Here is a 22,500-nt window from a genome sequence, read left to right as displayed (position 1 = left end):
TTTCACTGCTACTGCTCTGTGTCTTTTCCTTTTATTGTCCTCTCCTGCCAGACCTCTGCTATGGCTCTGATTATGTCTCCTTTTCACCCTTTGTCTTGGGAATCTATCTTTTATGCCCTGCGGGCGATGGTGTGTGTGTGTGTGTGTGTGTACAGTACAGTGTGTGTGTGTGTGTGTGTGTGTGTGTGTGTGTGTGTGTGTGTGTGTGTGTGTGTGTGTGTGTGTGTGTGTGTGTTTGTGTGTTTGCGTGCGTCTGTGCGTGCGTGCGTGCGTGCGTGCGTGCGTGCGTGCGTGCGTGCGTGCGCATATGTGTCCTGCATACAATGGTGTTCATGAAAAAAAAAACTGGTACCGCAGGTTCACATGCTACAGGACCACATACACGTGCTCACACGCACGCACGCACGCACACACCCAGGCCATGGGTGTCACACTTGGTGGCCTGTCAGATGAGGTTATTTTTTCCCTCTCCAGTGATGACAAGCCATCATCCATTACCTGGTAGAGTCCTCTTGTTAGCCTACATAAACAATATGATATTATTATTATTATTTTTTTTTTAATTCATGGTGTAGATCCTTTAAATTGCCATCAGTTTATAATTTATTTATTGACAAATCAGATCTGCAAACTAATATGATATACCAGTCCATGATCCGATTTTAAACATCTCCATCCTCTGACTTCTTGTGTAGATTGCAACATTTTACTAGTTCCATGCAGTGAGTGTGATCATAGTTAAAATGATAGGTATTAGGTATAGGAATTTAGATTGGTTTGTTGGTAGAAAAGGTAAAAGAAAACCATGCTTTGTTTCTGGAAGCCTGCGATCCTATCATGAACCTCCCTTGAATTTACAGATCCTGAAAGTCAACTGTAAACAAATAAGACTCTAATTAGGCTCAACGCTTTTCAACACAATTTCAACATCCACATATCCACATATTTCAACATCCTACATATTAATATTACGTTCTGTTTTTCTAGGCATTGTAGTCAGAATGCATCAGTAAGGGTGACAACAGGGTGACTGGGGTCCAAATTAAAGTGGGCAACATTATTTTGCCCTGAATGAAAACAGGTTCACAGCGGTCACACACATCGCCGCTGGTAATTGGCTAGATACCTGTCTGTGCTTTTCTATGTATGGGAGCATGTCTGCTTCAGTTCAGATGTCTTGGCTCTGAGGTGAGGTTTGTTTATTCCCTGAGAGGAGCCACAAAAACTCAGATACCTTTCATCACTCAGCATCCTGTATTCACTTTGGAAAAACAGAATATCTGTTTTCTCATCATTATGTGTGTGTGTGTGTGTGTGTGTGTGTGTGTGTGTGTGTGTGTGTGTGTGTGTGTGTGCGTGCGTGCGTGCGTGCGTGCGTGCGTGCGTGGTGTGTGTCTTTCTTTTAATGTCTGTACCGTAATTGAGACAGGCCAGGTTGAACAATTAGCGTGACCTTTACTTCTGGCTGCTGGCTGTGAAAATAGTTCCTAGTCTCTGCAAAGTGTCATAGCAGCAGATCATTCTACTTCAATCTAGATGTCGACAAAACATGGTACAGAAGGGAGAAAAAAATCCCCAAGTGGAATACATTTTATGCACTCATATAACTGCCCAAGGAGTTTGCATGATCAAGGAGCATCATGACAGTAGATAGAATTGCTGTGAGGTCTACATGAAGTTTTGCTAAGAAATTCTGAAGGATTTTTTTTTACTATGAATAATAAGTCGCTTGGGACTAAAAGTTAAATTCTAAAGTGTCACATACTTCAGTGTCTTGCTGTACATGACAGAAGCCTGTGAAAGTGATCTTTTAAGGCAATACTTGTCTATTGCCTCGGTGTTTAGTCAAGTCAAGTCAGCATATTTCATACGACAAGTGCAGACTCAATGTGCTTAGGCCAAGGCACCAAGGCAATAGACAAGTGTTGCCTCAATGTTTAGCAGTCAAGTGGTGCACGGATGTATCCCGGCTCTAAATGATATTGACTTTGCCAGAGGCTCATCTCAATGCGCTGTGACGTTAAGTGCTACTGAGGAGCATTTAGGAGTTAATTTCACATCAAGTCATGTTCATCTGCTATGCTCATCAAGTAGTGGCTCCAACATTAAGCAAGCACAGGGATTATGCAAATTGATATAGCAGGAAATCACAAGTTCACGCACATGTGCAAGCACACATTCACGCACGTACTCCTCCATCCCTCACACATTCACACATGCATGCTCACCTGTAAATGTCACAATACTGTATAGAGTGACAGTGATTACTTACAGTACATGCATGGATCCTATAATTCCATTGTGCAATATTATTATTGTCTCTTAAATACTAATTATAATATGCAAATATAAATTGATTGACTGCCATTGTTTCTCGCAGGCCATACTCTGTTACATAATCATAGATCACTTTTAAATCACCCACATCAATAATCTAGAACACTAGAAAACCACAGAAGACAGTGAACCACACTTTATTCCACTCTCTGTCCCACCCCAAGCTCCGCCCGCTCTGCGTCTGTCCATCAACGAGACTCTGGTGGTGGACCCCGGACAGGACGTGTTGATCATCTGTGAGGTGATCGCTGGCTTCCCCGCGCCCACCGTGACCTGGTCTCGGTACCCGGGTCCCATGCCACTCAGCGCCCAGGTGCGGGGCGGCTCACTGCTGCTGCGCTCCGTCACGGCCACAGACGCTGGCTTCTACAACTGCACGGCCGTCAACAACGTGGGGAACCCCGCGCGAAGGAACGCCAACCTCATAGTCAGGAGTGAGTAGCTGGGTGTGTGAGGTTGTGTGCGGTTGCATTCTTTGTGTGTCTGCATGTATTTGGGAGGTTCAGATTGCATGGACCACCATGAAAATGCTTGGTCAGGATAAGTGGGGTTAAGCTAGGATCCTCGCTAAGTCCCCAGATGTCGAAACAAACAAGTTCCATTCTGTCTCCCTGATGGCTGTTCTTGTTCTCTTTTAATAATCTTTACTCACTCTAATTAGTTAGAGCAGAGTGCAAGCAATTAGTGTTTGCCTCTTGTGTTAGTTGTTGCAGAGAATGTCTGCCGGGTGGATTCACGCTGTTGGCTTAATGGACCTGAAGGCCACATCACATCAGTACAGGTGACAAGATGACACACAGACGCACACTTACGGAATCGCCACATGCATTCAGGCAGGCAAGACACTCATGCTGTAGACACACACACACACACACACACACACACACACAGGAGACCTAGTGAATTCAAAGTGTTTGTGTTAACCACATACTAAACACGCCCCAGCTCCACATGGGGGGCTAGTTAACAAGCTCTGAAGGTATTTAGATGGAGTGCTCCTCTCTTGTTCTCCACTCGTCTCTGTCCTCTGTGGAGGACAGAGACTTCTTCTACTTCTTCTTCTTCTTCTTCTTCTGTGTACTGTAAGACAACATGTCTTTGGTTTGTCTTTCTTTTCCTGCTCCGTCCTTCTGTCCCACCTCCCAACTTTTTTTTACCCCCTTCTCTGTCTCTCTTTAAACCTGACAAATCAACAAAGCTCTCTTTCAATCTCCTTCTCACACTTTTTTCCTCACTCTCTCCCTATGTTTATCTTGCTTTCTTTTCTCTCTCTATTACTATTTGTCTGTCTCTCATTTTGCAGAGCGAACTCTTCTCTCTGTTCATTTTTCCATCCATCACCCTGTCATTCCCCTTCGATCACCCCATACCCTTTCTATGCTATGATGCCCCCAATTGCCATCTCATTTAACCTCTCTCCCTCTCTCTCTCTCTCTCTCTCTCTCTCTCTCTCTCTCTCTCTCTCTCTCTCTCTCTCTCTCTCTCTCTCTCTCTCTCTCTCTCTCTCTCTCAGCGATGAGCAACCTGACATTCCAGATCACGCCAGACTCCAACAAGGACAGCGAGAGCATCCAGATGGGTCGTGACCTCAAGCTGTCCTGCCACGTTGACGCCTCCCCTCAGGACAAGGTCAACTACACCTGGTTCAAGAACGGGGCGCCCGTCTACAACTCGGACAGCCTCATCCTGCTCCGCAGCGACCCCGACATGGCGCCCGGCACCAGCAGCCTGGAGATCGTGGACATGAAGTTCCGTGACCTGGCCACCTACAGCTGCATGGCCAACTTCCCCGGTAGCCGTGGAGCGGAGCTCCGCGTGGATGTAAACATCACACAGAACAGCGGTGAGATTTGGGACTGACTTCCCCACTCACTCTGCTTTGTCTAGCTTAATTGTATTTTTTTTTAATAACGGTTGGCCATCGACCAAAGATTTTGCTAAATCAATAGGCCTATTAATAATAATAATAATAATAATAATAATAATAATAATAATAATAATCTGAAAATATACCAACATTGTTCCCTTTTGTTGTTTTTTGGTGAATATTTATAAACATTGCTATTTCCATTTCACTTAATGAGACGTAGACTATAAACCAATCCCCCAGGACCGCTGAGGATTATTGAAGCTGCAAAAAATATTTTTGTTGTTCATGTGACGTGCTGCGTGCTATGTAATGTATTGGGACTATTTGTTTGATTGTGTTTTGCAGGGCCACATTGGTCGTTTTATTACGCTTTTATGTGTATATCCTGAGTTTAAGTTATATTGTGTTTACTCATATTTATTTTACCAATATCAAATCAAATCAACTCAAAACAAAGCCTAGTGCACCTGCTCTATGACCAAAACCTTGTCGGTCAAATGCGGAATTTGCTCTAACCACAGTAGCCTATATTGACATGCCCGCAAGTAGTCAGTCTGTATAGTGTGTCTTCACCAGTCAACACTGCATTATGATTTGTGCTTCTTTGTTCACAAACTCAGGGCCGGATCTAGCTTGTATGGCACTCTAGGCAAACCCACTCCCCCCCACCCCCTCCCTCTTAATATAATAGCCTACAACAATAAGACAATAATGTGTTTGCTGAGTTGTAAGCATTTTGCATCATGATGAAACTGTGTGAAATTATATCCACTGTTAAGTAAGCTACCGTAGTTGGGCAGAACACTGAATGTCACCCTGCTGTGTGTATTAGCATATCAAAACATAGCAAAATAGGCTAAACAAACATGTTATACTAGACATTTTGTCTTATCCATTTTGTGTTGATATTCACAAAATGAATTGTGGCTTATTTGGTACTGTAGTATATGTAGTAGTAGTTACCATTGTTGCAGTGGATTTGTTTTTACCAGCTTGCAAAGCACACTGGTCTAAGAAGAGACTGAGCACTATAGTGTCACGTGTTCGACATATTCTCGACATGTTTTCGATCATTGGCTGTCCTTTAAGCCAATGGGGATACTTTCCCATACTCTGAACAGGCGGTCTCGTCCTGGCTGCTAGACACGCCTCTCGCCTCTATGGCTACTATACACGCCTGCCGTCGGTTCAAATCACTCTGACACAGAGTAATATATAGGACTGAAGTGAAAAAAATCCCTCAAAATTTAAGTAAAGTATGTGTACACACACACACACACACACACACACACACACACACACACACACACACACACACACACACACACACACACACACACACACACACACACACACACACACACACACACACACACACAGAAAAAAGCAAGCAAGCTGATATACATGACTGTGTGTCATGTCTTGTTTTTCGAAAGTTTGAAGATTACTTCGCTGTGTACTTAGAGCTTTTGTGTACACGCACGCACGCACGCACGCACGCACGCACGCACACACGCTCACAAGAATGAATAGAGTGTGCTGTGATCTCTCACTCTTTCTTTCTCTCGCCTCATCCTTTCATACCTCACTTGTTCTGTCTTTCATGTGAGTCCTGGATGTCTGTCTTCTAATTGATTAACAGCTCTGTGTCTGGTCTCGTCTCACCGCATGCTTCTTTTGTTTGTTTTTCTTTCATTCTGGCTGAGTTTCAGAAGAAGAACAAATGTGTCCTTGTCTTTCACTCCCACTCCATTTTCACATTCAGTTTTTTATCTCACTTCCTGCTCCATTACTTTCTTCTCCCCCCCTTATATATACATATATAGGTATATATATATATATATATATATATATATATATATATATATATATATATATATATATATATATATATATATATATAGGGGTGTGCCGATATATCGTCCCGCGATATATCGCGATACGTTTTCGTGACGATATGTATCGTTTTGGGAAAAAAAAATATCGTTTTTTTACAATCATAATAATCAGGCATGCAAACGGCCCCGAAGTGAAAAGAGTGACAACATGTTTTTTTTTCGGGTCAGGTGTCATACTATTTGGATTCAAAACGGCTATTGTAGCTGAAAAGCTACAAGTTTGCATGTCTGAATAATGCAAAAACAGAATTATTTGTTTGCATTTTCTTTTTTTCTCCTCCATATATTTTCATAATAAAAAAAGTGCGTATCGTATCGTATCGAAATCGTATCGACGTTGTGAGCCAAATATCGTATCGTATCGTTTGGTGAAATTAGTGTATCGGCACACCCCTAATATATATATATATATATATATATATATATATATATATACATACACAGGGATTATACGTTTCTTTAAATAGAGAGATAGAAGTGAGACCAATTTCAGTAGAAAACAGACAAATGCACCTGGGTGTCCATCCTTTGGAAGCAGCCCATTATCCCCACAAAGTTTGTTGAAAAGCCATCTAAATGTTGATCTTGAGTTTGAAAGTGCACCTGGCCACATTAATCATCTCTTTGTGGCTACTGATCATTCCCCAACCAGTTTCATGAAAATCTTGCTGTGTGTGTGTGTCTCAAGTTATGTTGCAATGCTAACAATGACGTATTGACCTGGAGTGTGACTTGACCAAATGATCCTGCTAATAAACAAACAAACAAACAAACAAACAAACAAACAAACAAATAAACAAACAAACAAACAGTCAGGACCAGTCAACCTGCCATTCATTGCTGGGGGCAGGGTAAAGATGCCAGTAGGCCAGTAGTGCAAATGTTTTCTTTTTGTGGTTGATTCTTTTAACTTGTTCATCACTGCCGTTTATGTTTATTTTAAAGCAGTTTGTAACGATGGTGAAGAACACCATACAGTATCAACCATCTCATTTGAACACTCTCATGTTGCTAGGAGACAAGTCAAACATTTGAATGCTGTCATGTTGCTAGGAGACAAGCCAAACATATCAATCGACTGTTAGCATGGGCTAATGTAAATGGGTGCAGTACGTTAGTCCGACAGCGCATTCCTCCGACAGCGCAGCGCTCCGACGTTTCCAATACTAAACCCGAACCAAACCCGCACCCTAACCCTGTATGTAAATATATGATTAGTTGGTATTAAGGAAACAGATGTTATGCTCTCAGCTTCATGAGCTATGTCTGGTTGTTATCTATTGTATGTAACAAGGGATTTTAATATTTTTACTAAGTCTCCTCCTATTCTTTCTACCTCTCCATCTCTAGTCACTCCTCCGATATTGACGGTGCCAGCAGGGGGCCAGGTGGTGAGCGTACGAGAGGGGGGAAATGCCGAGCTGGTGTGCCTGGTAGACGGGAAGCCGCGGCCCCCGTTACTGTGGTCGCGGGTGGACAAGGACCTGCTGATGCCGTCTGGGAAGCCAGTTGAGGAGACTCGCGACGGCCCACTGAGGTTGACCAACGTCTCCAGGGACATGATGGGGCCGTACCGCTGCCAGACCGCTCAATACAATGGCCTCAACATTAAACGACGTGAAGCTCAGGTCCAACTCAACGTTCTGTGTAAGTATGAGTGTGACTCCTACTGATACTTATGCTGGTACAACTGTTAATGTTGCTCCTCAGGATTAGCTGGGGACATTTTCATCTTGCAGATGTCTCTCAGCTCAAGGTGGAAAAGCACTGCGGGAAACCCTGGTTTACTTCAATCAAAATGTGAAAGCATTTTTGTGAGTCTCAGCATGGGTTAAGCTTGAACTTAACCTACATTAAGTTCAAGCTTAACTCAGCTCTCAAGTTCAAGTGTTTTTCACAGTTGTTGAATTTAGTACTTGTGTCTGCACCTCTTCACCACCACAGCTAACAAATGGCCGGCCTCTTGTTGCTACAGTACTGTACTAACCATTAACATACGAAAAAATTGGAACCTTTTCTATCCACCGCCCATCCTGTGTCATTATTCATGAGAAGAATACATATTGTTGGAGAAAGATATTAAAGGAGAACTCTAATGTCAAGGTTATTTGAATCTGGTATTACCTTTATGTACAAGGCAGAAAAAACGCCATCTTCTCGTCTGTCCGTGACCACAGTTCTCACAGCCCCCAGAATTTATTGTAATTGAAGACCAACGTCAGACCATGAAAAATTAACGAGCTGCACTAAGAGGCACAGAGAAGAAGCGAGGACTGCACAGTCCAAAAATGAGACACCAGAATGAGTAGACAGACACACTTTTTGAAAACAATTATTGTTAAGGTTTCGAGGCCTGTAAGGCTCGAAGCCTTATTGGTACTGTTGGCTTTCTTTTTCCTCCGCCGTTTTTTCAGTTCTGGCCCAACCGTGCATACGCTTTTTACGAAACTTGGTAATATGGTAGAGGGCTATGCCAAACGGTGAAGACCCGAAACTCACAACCATCGGCCAAAGGGTGGCGCTGTAGCACTCAATTGAAAATGCCAACTTTGAACAGTTACAACTCATGCCCTGTTTGATCCACAGCCATGAAACAACTTTCACACTCTGACTTTTGACCTCTGACCTTTAGATTTCCCACCATTTTGAATGATATGAAAAACAGTAAAAATCTATCTCGTCCTGGGATCTTTGAGCAATCTGCACGAAACGTTTTACACGTGAAACGTTAGTGAAAACGTTAAGCTTTTATGAGCCAATGAACATTGCAGGTTTATGACAATTATTCATCTGCCCCTAGCACATACATGCAGACTCACATTTGTTTGAAACTTTGCAATAATGTAGAGGGTCATTCCAAGTATCACTGAAACCAATCTTACTCCAATTGGTCAAAGAGGGGCGCTATTTTCACTAGTTTCCATTCCGAGGAGACAAAACAAAACTTTATTGGTAAATATTTTGTGAACCAGTGATCTAGAGTAGTTAGCGAAACAGAGGCTTGGTTCATAACGGACGGAAAAACCTATAGATATCAACAGACACCATCAGGGAGGCTACATCTCTAGCTCAATGAGAAGAGAGGCAGCCTGTGAATCCATAGGTCGCGGGTTCGATTCCTGAGTCCCACCTCGTGCAGACTTCATCTCAATTGCAGTGCACACAACATGACTGTATCAATGAATAAATGTGCAATTGTTAAATGAAACGCTTATTTGAGAGTAGTTATTTTCAATGTATGATGTACTTCATTCCCCCTTTTGTTTTGTTTTGTTGCATTCTCCTTTTTCACTGACCAAGGCTGTGGATTGAATAGCTTGATCAGTACAATGTTAGCCTCATATTCCGAAGGTCCCTGATTCAAACCCCACTTATTACAGTTTACATTTAAATTGCATTGTACAAAACATGACCCTGTTAACACAATGGCTGCCAATGACGTATATATACGTCTTTTAATTATCAGCTGTTGTCCGCCAAAGACGTATATATACGTCATGGAAAAAAAGGATTTTTTTTTTTTTTTTTTTTGATTTTTTTTTTTTTTTTTTTTTTTTTTGGTTTTTTTTATAATTTCAACCCTTGTCGAATTACGAACAGATTAGGAGCTAAAAATGTTCGAAGATTTGCTGCTCCATTCACTTCAATGTTAAAATTCAAACGGACAAACAATTCACTTTGTTTTTTGGTTTAAAACTACTGGTTTTGAGCTATATTGAAACATCAAACAACACATGTCAACGAGGTCAAAATGACCTCGTTGACATTTGTGAAACCACACCTGAATCTCATCTGTGATTAGAAACCATCTGGGGATCAATCATACTGGAGGAAAAAAATCTGTGGCTACGCGAACAGGTACCAAAATCATGGCAAAACCCTGGCAGACAACAGCAAAAAATCTGAAAAAACTCTGGCAGGCAATGTGTTAATTCAGACATGTGCAATTTTAAAAAATCTACAATCTCACAACTTTTCATACAGCTACGCGTTGTGAGCTTATAGATCGACTATTTTCACTAGTTTCCATTCTGAGAAGACAAAAAAAAACTTTATTGGCAAATGTTTTGTGAACCAGTGATCTAGAGTAGTCTCTCTGCCTCTCTCTCTCTCTCTCTCTCTCTCTCTCTCTCTCTCTCTCTCTCTCTCTCTCTCTCTCTCTCTCTCTCTCTCTCTCACTGCCTCTCTCTCTCTCTCTTTCTTTTTTTCTCTCTCTCTCTCTCTACCTCTATGCCTCTCTGCCCCTCTCTCTCTCTCTCTCTCTCTCTCTCTCTCTCACCTTTTTGAAACCAAATAGGGCAATTTTGTGACACCTGACCCGAAAGAAAACAACATGTTGTCACCTTTTTCACCTCGGGGCTGTTTGCATGCCTGTCTCTCTCTCTCTGCCTCTCTGCTTCTCTCTCACTGCCTCTCTGCCTCTCTCTCACTGCCCCTCTCTCTCTCTCTCTCTCTCTCTCTCTCTCTCTCTCTCTCTCTCTCTCTCTCTCTCTCTCTCTCTCTCTCTCTCTCTCTCTCTCTCTCTCTGTCTCTCTGCCTCTCTGCCTCTCTCCCTCTCCCTCGAAACCGCTTATTGCTGCTTGCAGCTATATTTAGTATTATTGTTATAGTGCCATTGTTTTCTGTTTACTCTATGAACTGATGTGCGTGAATTATGCCTATTTAAGTAGACAATTGTTATTGCTATCTTTTAATTGAGGCAGTTCAATTCAGTTTAATATATTTTAATTATAATGCAGTTACGCAGTCCATTTGGCTTCCTCCAAACAAGTAATGCCCTGCAAACTGAAGCTGTGAAAGGCAGTATTCATATGAAACCAAAGCACATACAAATACAAGTAATTGTATTGGACAGAACAGAACAAGAAAGCCAAAAGAACACACCTGCCAAATCCCCATGCATGGGAAATGTGCCCAGAGCACTTAACTTCATGAAGGGCTGAGATCCTACCAAGGACAGAACTGTACAGTTGAATAATTCTGCATGAGACTGTTCATTAAACCAGTCTAATAATGAACAATGACTTGGTTCAGCACAGGGACTCTTCTCTTCTCTTCTCTTCTCTTCTCTTCTCTTCTCTTCTCTTCTCTTCTCTTCTCTTCTCTTCTCTTCTCTTCTCTTCTCTTCTCTTCTCTTCTCTTCTCTTCTCTAGAGGATGAAGGGGGATTTGCAGGGCTTGCTAATGTAGGCGGGAAGGAAGGGCCACAGTCAGAGCTGTGCTGCACTCTCATGCAGACCTGATTTATAGAGCAGGTGGCTCTCCCCACTCTAGAGAGACAGACAGAGAGAGTGAGAGCGAGAGCAAGAAGGGGGTCGGTTAGGGAAGGTAGAGAGAATAGGGGGAATAAGAAAGAAAGTGGAGAGGTTGGGGCGGGCAGAGTAGAGAGAGGGGAAAGAAAGAGAACAAGAGAGAGGTAATGCCTGAGAGAGGTTGAGGGAGAGAAAGCTAAAATGAAGAAAATCATTTATGAGATAAAGTAATCAACACATTCTCCCGATTCCCCTGAATCGTCATACTTTGATGCTTAGTCAGGTAACTTTCACTCCTGATGCTGATGCTGAGGCCAGCCTTTATCATGTAAACCATGTTGATGACCGGGTATCAGACCTGATTCCCACATGATTAGTTTGCAATCAGATGGCACTGAGTTGGCAGAAGTGGACATCGAGCACTAAGGCGATATATATATATTGACCAGCGCACATAACCTGGATAATATTCTAAATTAGTTCAGCTGTCACTAAGCCCTTTATGAAACACAAGCACACGTACGAGTACACACACGTGCACAAAGAAATAGACTAGTGTATGTGCGTGAGTCAGTGTGTCAGGCCAGTTCTCCTCTGCTCCTCTCTGTTCACAGATCTGTCACTTACACCTCCCCCTCTTCTCTTTCTTTATCTATCTCTCTTTCTCCTCACCTGGCCTCTGTATCTCTCCAGGGATTTCTCTTCTACCAGAGCGACTCACATCCTCTTCTCAATCTTCATCTTCCTTCTCACTCTCTCTTCGGCGCTCTGCACTCACTCTGCCCTCCAACCAACTCATTACTCTACCTTTCCCTCTTTCAGCCCCTTAACCCATCCATTTGTCACTCTGTCATTCCTCTTCTTTTTTTCCTCCTCCTCTTTTACAGTCGATCCAGTTAAATCTCCTCTGAGAGAAAATGATATCAAAAAACAGATTAGTCGCTCGTCTTTCCCTCGCACCACAGATTTACAGTCATGACACCAAGCTCAGTTCCCCTCCCAGGGGACTTCACTCCTTATCATCAGCTATTAGACTGTATTAGCCACGTTAGCATCTCATCTAATATCTATGATTAGCTGGAGGGGGTGTGCTAGCTGGCTGCTGATTGGCTGTGTTGCTGCTCCAGCTCCGCTGACCTGCGGGTAATGACAGCTAGATGGTTATTATCCAGAGATGGCTGCTGACATGTTAATTACAGCTGGTGCACAGAGGTTAGCGCAGACTGTCTCGGACTGACTGTGGAGGGAGGATGAGAGTGAGCCCTAATGGTGCTAACATTATGTTCAGGATGACAACATGGCTTGTTGAGGTTCACGTGTCTTTCTTTTTACAATTCACAATATATAATTAAATTAAAGGGACTCCCCTACCTCTCTTCTATCCCCAAAAATACCCCAGTTTGAACACTTAGGCTTTCACAGCAAATCTGGTGTTTTCTGTAAATTGGTCTCAAAACAGGCCAAACTGATTTGGTCGTACAATCCCTCCCGTTTTTCAGTTCCAAAGTTCTTATTTTCTTGTTTTACTTTTTCCACACAGAACCTAACATGCATACAAACTGGCTCAATCAGGACAATGTGGTATTGCAGGTGAAAGTGCTTTATAAGCCAGAGAGAAGTTAGTTGGAATGAGTATTATATCTGAGGCTTGATTTAGGCTCAAACCTTTTGAAAAACGTTTGAGGGACATAAACAATATGATATTAAATATTATTATTATTATTATTTTAATTGATGGTGTAGACTCTTTAAATTAAATGTTGGCATTTAGCAAGGGATGGGTGTAGATGTACAGTAGATGTACAGTAGCTACACCCATATCTACACCTACTGTACAAAATGAAGCATGCATGAAAAACACAAGTTATTTACAGCTGTAAACCTGTGAGCTGACAATAAAGCTGATTCTGAATGTTTGAAAGAAAGAACAAACAAACCCATGAGAATATGTATGTACCATAAATGTATATCAACCAATAAACACAGTAAGTATTATTTAACCACATGAGGAGAAACTTAAAAATCAATCAATCAATCAATCAATCAATCAATCAATTAATCAATCAATCAATCAATCAATCAATCAATCAATCAATCAATCAATCAATCAATCAATCAATCAATCAATCAATCAATCAATTTATCCAGAACATAATGATCTTGAAAAATCTCCTTAACCTGATTAAAACATCCGTCTTGTTTCTAGATCCTCCCATCCTAGACCCGGTCTTCCAGGAAGTGCGTTCCAGGAACTACCAGATTGTGACGCTGCGCTGTACCGTTCTGCGCTCATACCCTCCTCGTCTCACCAACGTGCGCTGGTTCCGCAACGGTGAAGCGGTCCGCATGGCCCCACCGGACCTGAAGGACACCCCGGAGCTCAGGTTCAAGCTGGACCCCACCAGCAACGGATCCTACGAGGGCCGAATCAGCAATGTGGCTGGCACGTCCACGTGCACGTTTGATGTGTCTGGTGAGTTGATGAAGACAATACATATCACAGGGCAACAGATAATGTTAATTGCTGGCTATTCAAATAATGTGGGGGGGAACTTGTACTTAACTCATTGACTGCCAAGGCCGTATTATGACAAGAATTCGTCCAAACGGCCACACCGTCAAGGACGAGATTCGACGAGAATTCGTTTTTTTGTGGTTTTATAAAAGATCGCGCTGTTCTCTATCACGCGAGTGATCACTTCATTTTCTACTCACAAGGATCCGGAAATAACGTCATCCAAAGATTTCCGCCTCCGTCCACTTCCTGTTTAGCGTTTTCATTAAAACAGCTGTATCTTGAGTTGACTTTTTTTGACCGGCATTTCGCGAGACATGCTATTTTCAACATGCTGTTACAAGGCAAGGGGCTGTCGCGGTTGGAATGTTTTTTCTCTGGGTGACGCTGACGCACAGATTCAGTTCCTCTGTCCACTGTCATACCGTGTGTGTTTACAAATGGCCGGACGAGCGATTATAATGGATATACATTTTCTGTGACCAGTTGAAAAGGTAAAAAAAAGAAAATAGCTGGCAGTGGGCAAACCAGACAGAAATAAGTCTGGCAGTGATTGACTTAAGTTATAATTTGGCATGGTCATACATAATAAATATGTTGAGTTAAGCATTTTTGTGATGACAGGACTGGAAGAAGTCTAGCCTGTTCAACTCACCTAAACTCCCTATAAACAAATACAAGGATACTCATTATTAATATACAGTTCATTTCAAACTTTTACAGAAGCTAGGCTTCCCGAGTATTGTAAAAATATATCAGATTTTAAATGTTAGACATTTCCAATGTTTTTTTTTATCACTTTTTCAAAAAGTTAAATTTCAAGTAATTTCCATATGATTAAATAAAAAATAAACTTATATTGTTCTGTCAATGTGTATAATATTACAATATATGTAATTACAAAAAGTTGTCCATTATATGATGCCCAAACTGGAGTGTTCTTGTGATTTAATGAAGCCAGTTTAGATCTAAGATTCACTCAAGGGTGACGTACAAGGGTGCACTTGTTTAAGGCCTCCCAGTAGTCTTCAATCATTTTTGTTGTTTTGTTTTGTTTTGTTTTGTTTTGTTTTGTTTTGTTTTGTTTTGTTTTGTTTTGTTTTGTTTTGTTTTGTTTTGTTTTGACTATGTAATGGCAGAATTCCATTGTATTATTTTTAATTTGATTGTGAAGTATGAATGTTTGGGCTTAATCAGGAGTTTAGGCCAGGGGTAGGCTGAGTGGTGGACATTGCTCTTGTCTTTATATGTTTTTATGTATGCATTTTTGTTTTTTCAAATGTGTGCACTCTATACTGTATGTGTTGCATACATGGCTACTGAAAATATAAAGTTAACTTTCAAAAAGCTTCTTGCCACAACCCAGAGAAAGTCCATTTCATATGCACCCATTTCTAGCTAGCTCCCATGTCACACTAATCTTCATAAAGAAGATGTATGTGATATTTCATCCACAACACATTCAAAGCACATTTATTCAGTCATCTGAGTGACCGTCCTTCCTATCAAAGTCAGGATGACAGTAATGATTGAGAAACCATAACTCTCAGCTGACTTTAATTTAATGTGTGACTATAACGTTATTCATTCACATATAGTATTTGACATTTATCATAATATAAGCCAATAATATTAACAGTATTCATGACAGTTCTGCCCAAGTTAATTTTACAAGAATATTCTTTCCAAGGACATAATTCTAGTGGGCCTACTGAGTAACGACTAGGGCTGTCACGATTATGACATTTTAGATGATGATTAATTGTAATACAATAACTGGTGATTAACGATTTAATTGTTTTTCGCATTCAACGTTGGAGCATATAAACAAAGAATATATATATTTGCCTTTGAGCCTTTGTAAACAAAACTTGTACACAGCAGACATGACAAATAACTTAAACAACGACTGGTACCAATTATAACAAATACAGTCTATAAATAGACAAATAGGCTATAAATAGACAAATAGGCTATCAAATGTTATAATTGTCAAATACATAAATAAACAGTAGTGACATAGCTCATCTATAAACTCGTATTTTAAAAAATGTAATAAAATAATAATTAGTAATTTGTAAAAAGAAAAAAATATGAGATTTTTTTTGACGATTGTGCAAAAATAATTGTGATTGTCTTAAATAATAATACTTCTATAGGCCTAGTAAAGGCCATTGTGATCTTTGCTGAGGAGGACAGCTCTGCTGTATATGCTGTGATACAGACTACTGCCACCTCCTGGGACAGAGAGTTATTTCCTCTCACGCAGGTGCAGAACTCAGCCATCAGATGACCATCAGCTGTTGTCTTTACATTGTGTTTCAGCTAAACCGTGACGCAACAACAACAAGTAACAGAATTGGAACTTGACCACTATAATTTGAAGCTGATAAATGATCATGGGTGTTCTCTCAGTTCTGATTGGATAACATTGGTATGCCGACCTGAAAATGTAGGGTTTGTTTACTGAAGAACCGGAGAGATGGGGAGACCCCTGTTACTGAACAAACACTCAATAGCAATGATTACTACTTTAACAAAAACACTTTATAACAATAAAATTGCTTTCACCACCTTTAACTCAAGCAGTCTCTTTTTTAAAGAAGCAATCTCTCTTCCCCTTTCTCTATCTCTCTTCCCCACGCCCTACTTCATCGTTCCTCTGTCTCTCCTCCACTTCATCGCCTCCTTCCTGCTTGTTGTAGCACGGCCGTACAGTGCTGAGTTCTACTATGACACACCCAACCCCATCCGTACCATGAAGGGAAACTACTCCTATAGCCTGCAGTGGACACAGAAAGACCCTGCAGCCACCGACCCCGTTATTGGCTACTGGGTCAACGTACGCGAGGTAGGACACACACACACCCACGCACGAACCTGCACGCACGCACACGCACGCACGCACGCGCACACACACACACACACACACACACACACACACACACACACACACACACACACACACACACACACACACACACACACACACACACACACGCACACACACACACACACACACACACACACTTCTCACACAGCTGAATTGTGTATTAAGTGTTGTAACAGACACACTCAGCTGAAGTCAGAAACTGGCAGCACTGAGGAGAGTGGCCAGTAAACTCACCACCGAGAGCCAAGCAACTGTCTACAAGCTACAGTGTCATGGAGCACGCCTTACTCAGCTGGATGAGTGCTCCACCTACATCGTGGTCTACTTGACAACGTCCAGAAGAAGGCCCTCAACATGAAGTTGACACTGCCAGTACAAAACTCTCCATCCCCAGCCTTAGCCACATGAAGACAGGTTGCTGCTGCTACTGTCCTCTTACAAAATGCACACCCACCACTTCCCCACGGATCTCCAGGATATGCTGCCTCCACCATATGCCAGGAAATCCACCAGCCTATATACATCCACACCAGAACATGCTCTGAGCCTCCCATCAGGCTCCAAAACACACTCTTTGGACGGAACCTTTCTCCACACTGCTGTCCGGGTGTGGAACCAGAGCATATAGTCGCATCCATCACAGACAATGGTCTTTAAGCCTTTAAACGCAGAGTTCATATACATATCCTGACCACCTCTCACATTGACTGTTGAGCTGCAGTGAACCGTATGATTCGCCAAATGGATATATTATCTGAAAAAAGTGGTGTACTGTAATCACTTGCAGTGATTTGGGTATTCATAGTGATACCAATACAGTAAATAAGAACTTACGGTATACTACTTTGGTTACATTGATCCAAGCCGGAACACAATTGATTGATTGATTATCAAAATAAACATCTCTGAAAATGCTCTGAAAATGCTTTGAAAATGCATGCGGCCCAGCCATCTGACCACTTAACACGGCAGCCATTAAGTGGCCAGATGGGTGGGCCGCGAACACCTTCAAGATTTTCAAGTGGGCCCTGATCCAGAAAATTATAGGAAGCACTAGTGTAACAGACACACAGCTGCAGTGTGTATTAATTAGTGTAACAGACACACAGCTGCAGTGTGTATTAATTAGTGTAACAGACACACACAGCTGCAGTGTGTATGAATTAGTGTAACAGACACACACAGCTGCAGTGTGTATTAATTAGTGTAACAGACACACACAGCTGCAGTGTGTATGAATTAGTGTAACAGACACACACAGCTGCAGTGTGTATTCATTAGTGTAACAGACACACACACACAGCTGTAGTGTGTATTCATTAGTGTAACAGACACACTCAGCTGCAGTGTGTATGCATTAGTGTAACAGACACACACAGCTGCAGTGTGTATTAATTAGTGTAACAGACACACGCAGCTGCAGTGTGTGTTAATTAGTGTAACAGACACACAGCTGCAGTGTGTATTAACAGACACACTGTAATTGTGTATTAGGTGGTGTAAACAGGCTAAGTAAACGTGGGTGTTCATAAGTTGGGGGGATATCAGCTCTGTGGTCTGGGAGTAGACAGTTAATCAATAGAAACCTGCAGTGAATTAACAATGCCTTGCACAGTCCCTCTGGTCTGTCCTTTTTAACTCAACTCAACTGCTCTTCTTTTCTCATTTCCTCTCTTCTATAGTTTATCTTCTATCTTCTTTTCTGCTCTCATTCCCCTGCTCTCCGGATTTGTCCCCTACCTTATGACACCGCCAACCCCAATCCTTTTTTTTTTAAATAATCAGCAACTGGTAAAAGGAGAATTATCTGCATTTCTACAACACCTTTATGTATTACAGGTAGCTTTACATGTGTATTATATTCACACAAACATTCACACACTGACACACGCATGCACAACCATGCAAGGCGACATTGGGGGGTTCTGTGTCTTGCTCAAGTGCACTTCGACTCAAAGCCAGGATGAGCCATGCAGGGATCGAACCAGGGAGCTTCCGGTCCATCTCTCTGTTCTGTTTCAGACATGTGATGTAATGGTTGAAGTGACAGGCAGGCAACCAATTCAATTTTATTTAAGTGCCAAATCACAACAAGTTGTCTCAAGACACTCTACATATAGAGCAGAGACCTCGACATTGTCCCACCCTGAGCAAGCATTTTTGCTACAGTGGCAACGAAACATTTCCCTTTAACTGGAAAAACATCAGACAGACCCAGACTGTATGGTGGGCGGCCATCTACCTCGACCGTGTCGGGGGGGAGGGGGAGTGAGAGAGAGAGACAGACAGACAGACAGACAGACAGACAGACAGACAATCACACCCTTGGTCTGCAGCTGAGGGTCTGTAATCACAGTCCATGGAAACCAGCGGGATGGGAAACACAAAAACTCTGGGGAGCGGGTCCCCAGATCTTACAGTTATTAAATGCTGCCTTTTTGACAAAATACTACCCAGACTGTGGACATCATCATATTGATAAGCTCCTGTTTGAGTTTATTCTCATGTGATAGCAGAACAATGTACATTCACGTTGCTAGCCCCTCAATGAGTGCTTGGGCTAAATTCAGCCCACGTTTACGAACAGGAAAAAAACAAAAAACAGGAGAGTGCTGCAGCAATCATGAACAGAGCTCTGAGCTCTGTTCTGATAACAAATGTTCTAATAAGCTCTTGTTGGCTGGGGAATCCTGTGAATTCTTATTTCTGCTCTCTCTCTCTCTCTCTCTCTCTCTCTCTCTCTCTCTCTCTCTCTCTCTCTCTCTCTCTCTCTCTCTTTGTGTATCAGCAAGTAGGCATGTACTGCAACAAATATATTTTAGCTGTTTCAAATAGGAACAATTATAAAACAATCTATAAACATACATGCCAAAACTTTACTTGCTCTAATGATTTAAGTATGTTTGTGTTCAAGCGGCAATCGTGTCTGTGATTAGTTCAGATATTTATCCTGTAGCACGGAGGGATGATTACTTTGCAATTATAAATAAAGAATGCCATACTGCCCTGCCCAGGCAAAGTGAATTAAAGGTGATTCAACTGGTCAGCCAAATGGGATATCGGCATAAAAGTGATATTACACTAATTGCACATCTGTTCTTGAGGTAATTGTTTATCCCCCAAAATCACAAAGGCTAATTTGACCTTTGGGATACACAATAACGTAGTTACTGCACTTTGGCTTGGCAGGGCAGCATAGCTGTCATGGATGGATTCAAAATACAGTATTTTGGAATTGAGGTACGGCCTGCTGTCAATATGCACAACAAAGTTGATACTGATCAACCTTGTATGCAAGATTTTCTGCAGCCAGACAGAAACGCTTGTGATGAGAACCGCTTTACGAGTTTCTGCTGATATGAGATTGTTGTTTTGTGTGAAACAGTAGTGTAATCATCTATTCATAGAAAACAGGCCCCAAATCAGAAGAAACAAAGAATCATAATGAATTATACAGCGCCACAGCGGGATTTCCTGACACATGTGTGCATGTGTAGATGAGGTTGTGTACCTTGTATAAGTGCTTGTGAGTGCGGACGTGTGTCTTTCGCGTGCATAGAGAGGAGAGGATGTGGTGTCTGCCAGCTTGTTTTTGTGTGGACGAATTGCTCTCCTACTTGAAGACTTGACTCCTTGACTGAGTTAGCAAGACTGTTGGGAGACAAAATATAAACATGAAGCCTCATTTAGACTTTGTTGAACGGCAGTGCCACTTGCCAGAAATAACTAATTTTCCAGCTAACAACATGACACAAGGCTTTAGCCTCCCTTGCAGGAGTGTGCACACCAAAGTGCACGTCAGAGTGCACGTCTCAGCTTACCAGTTACTCCCTCTCACAGTATAATGCTGTTGTTTTATTGTCATTTTCTTTCTCATTTTGTTTTCTCCTCCATTTCCCCTGCAGTCTGTAATAAGACTAAAGAATTGACTGGAACACTGTTAGGCTGCATATAATAATCTCTGTGTTATTGCTGCTAACACACACAGAGAGCTGTTTAGCCCAGAGCAAAGCTATCATTGCTGCAGCACTAAACCAACTCTCTGTCTGTCTGTCTGTCTGTCTGTCTGTCTGTCTGTCTGTCTGTCTGTCTCTCGCACCCCTCAGTGTTGATTTAATGCTATAAGTATAAAACATGGAGTAAACCTTGCCAATTGAAGCAGAGCTGATGAACGGTTTGAGCTGTGAGTTGTCACCTAGACTGTTTTAAAAAGATGAGACACATTAAACTGCAGTTTAGGACCTCGTAAATGCTCATTTCATTAGACGTCTTTTTAACGGACAGTATGTGCTTTTACGTGTGGTGTGTGTGCGTGTGCGTGCGTGTGCGTGTGTCAGAGAGAGAAAGAAAAGGGAACAGAGAAGGGCAGAACATGATGAACGTGTGACAGACAGACAGACAGACAGACAGACAGACAGACAGACAGTGGGATACAGAAGGAAAGTGTGAGACAGCCACAACAAGCATGTGAAGCGGGTGCGAAGGAACAAAATGAGATGCAAATTAAAGAACGACAGTGAATCTCAGCGGTCCCCTCTACTGTTAAATAGAGTGCAAGAACAAATGTAGTCTCAATTTCACAAGCCATCTATTCCTGCAACACTTTCCCTCGCTCATCTCCTTAACACCTTGGCACTCAATCTTTTTAGCGCATGCAAAATGACTACGGCTGTGTGGGTCTGTCTGGGGAGACATGCACTCAGAGCAGGAAGTGCAGTACCTGTGTGAATGTGTACTATGCATTAGGGGTGTGTATCTCTCCCTTATAAGATGATATGATTCAGGGACGATACATTTTAACTCAGAACGATTCTGTGCGATTTTATTTTAATACAGTGCAATCTAATACAAAAAAATACACTTGTTTAATGAATACACATTTCCAGTGGTAAAGTGCCTACCAACCACTGCAGAGTTGTGTGGGTTCGAATCCACCTTGGTGCTTCCGGCTTTGCCAAGCATCTACGGTAGACGCTTGGCAAACCAGGAAGACCAGGAAGACCAGGAAGACGTAGAGTTCATGACAGACAGTACCAGGAAGACGTGGAGTCCATGCCAGACAGTACCAGGAAGACGTGGAGTCCATGACAGACCAGGAAGACGTAGAATCTATGTCTTCCTGGTGGGGGCTCCACACTGATGCACACACGCTTTTTGCCACCAGGCTTGGGCAGACGGCTGTGTTGTTGAAAGACAACGGACACATGCTTATGAGATACAACGAAAATAAAACCTGGCGAAAACAGTTGCGTGCATTAGCCCTTATGAGGATAAAGGAATTTGGCCGTCTAAATGTTTGCTAATTCACAACTACTACTACTATGGGACTGTTTTTCTAAATATAAACTTTCACGACAGCTTAAGTACAAATATCATTCATGAAAAGGCTACTACAGTGAAGTCGGATTTTTTACTAATAATTTATTATATTAGGCTACTCATGACTGAATTCTTTTGTACTCTTGGTCTTGTTGTATGTGGGGATTATCTGTTGTGAAAGACTAATTGTATCATGAGTATAACAGCTAGTCCTTGGGCCAGACCAGATATTGGTACCATTTGAGTTGGCAAAACCTTACCTATACTAAATTGTTTATACTATAAACAACATAAACTTTATAGGGTCATTATAAGTACATTAATATGATAGCCTTTTCATAGGAGTAGCTTTTTATATTTTTGTGACATTTTCTAATTGTCCTAATTCCTATATAAGCGGATTTTCATTAATTCCAA

General features: G+C 41.8%; 1 protein-coding gene across 1 annotated transcript in view; it reads left to right on the top strand.

Moving 5' to 3' along the window:
- LOC311043077 (MAM domain-containing glycosylphosphatidylinositol anchor protein 1-like) overlaps nt 1–22,500 on the top strand; it is a gene marked incomplete at its 3' end in the record, with an annotated part of 180,149 nt that overhangs the window by 119,019 nt on the left and 38,630 nt on the right. Inside the window, exons 6-10 of the mRNA XM_084054237.1 lie at nt 2,502–2,771; nt 3,851–4,180; nt 7,456–7,752; nt 13,563–13,829; nt 16,577–16,722. Coding sequence (XP_083910363.1) covers nt 2,502–2,771; nt 3,851–4,180; nt 7,456–7,752; nt 13,563–13,829; nt 16,577–16,722 — 1,310 coding nt within the window. The remainder of the gene's footprint in view (nt 1–2,501; nt 2,772–3,850; nt 4,181–7,455; nt 7,753–13,562; nt 13,830–16,576; nt 16,723–22,500) is intronic.

This window comes from Gymnoscopelus microlampas (genome assembly GCF_963454915.1).
Source record: "Gymnoscopelus microlampas genome assembly, chromosome: 1".
Classification (NCBI taxonomy): Eukaryota; Metazoa; Chordata; class Actinopteri; order Myctophiformes; family Myctophidae; genus Gymnoscopelus; species Gymnoscopelus microlampas.
Note: the sequence above shows the minus strand (reverse complement) of the source record. Positions and strands in the feature narration are given on the sequence as shown.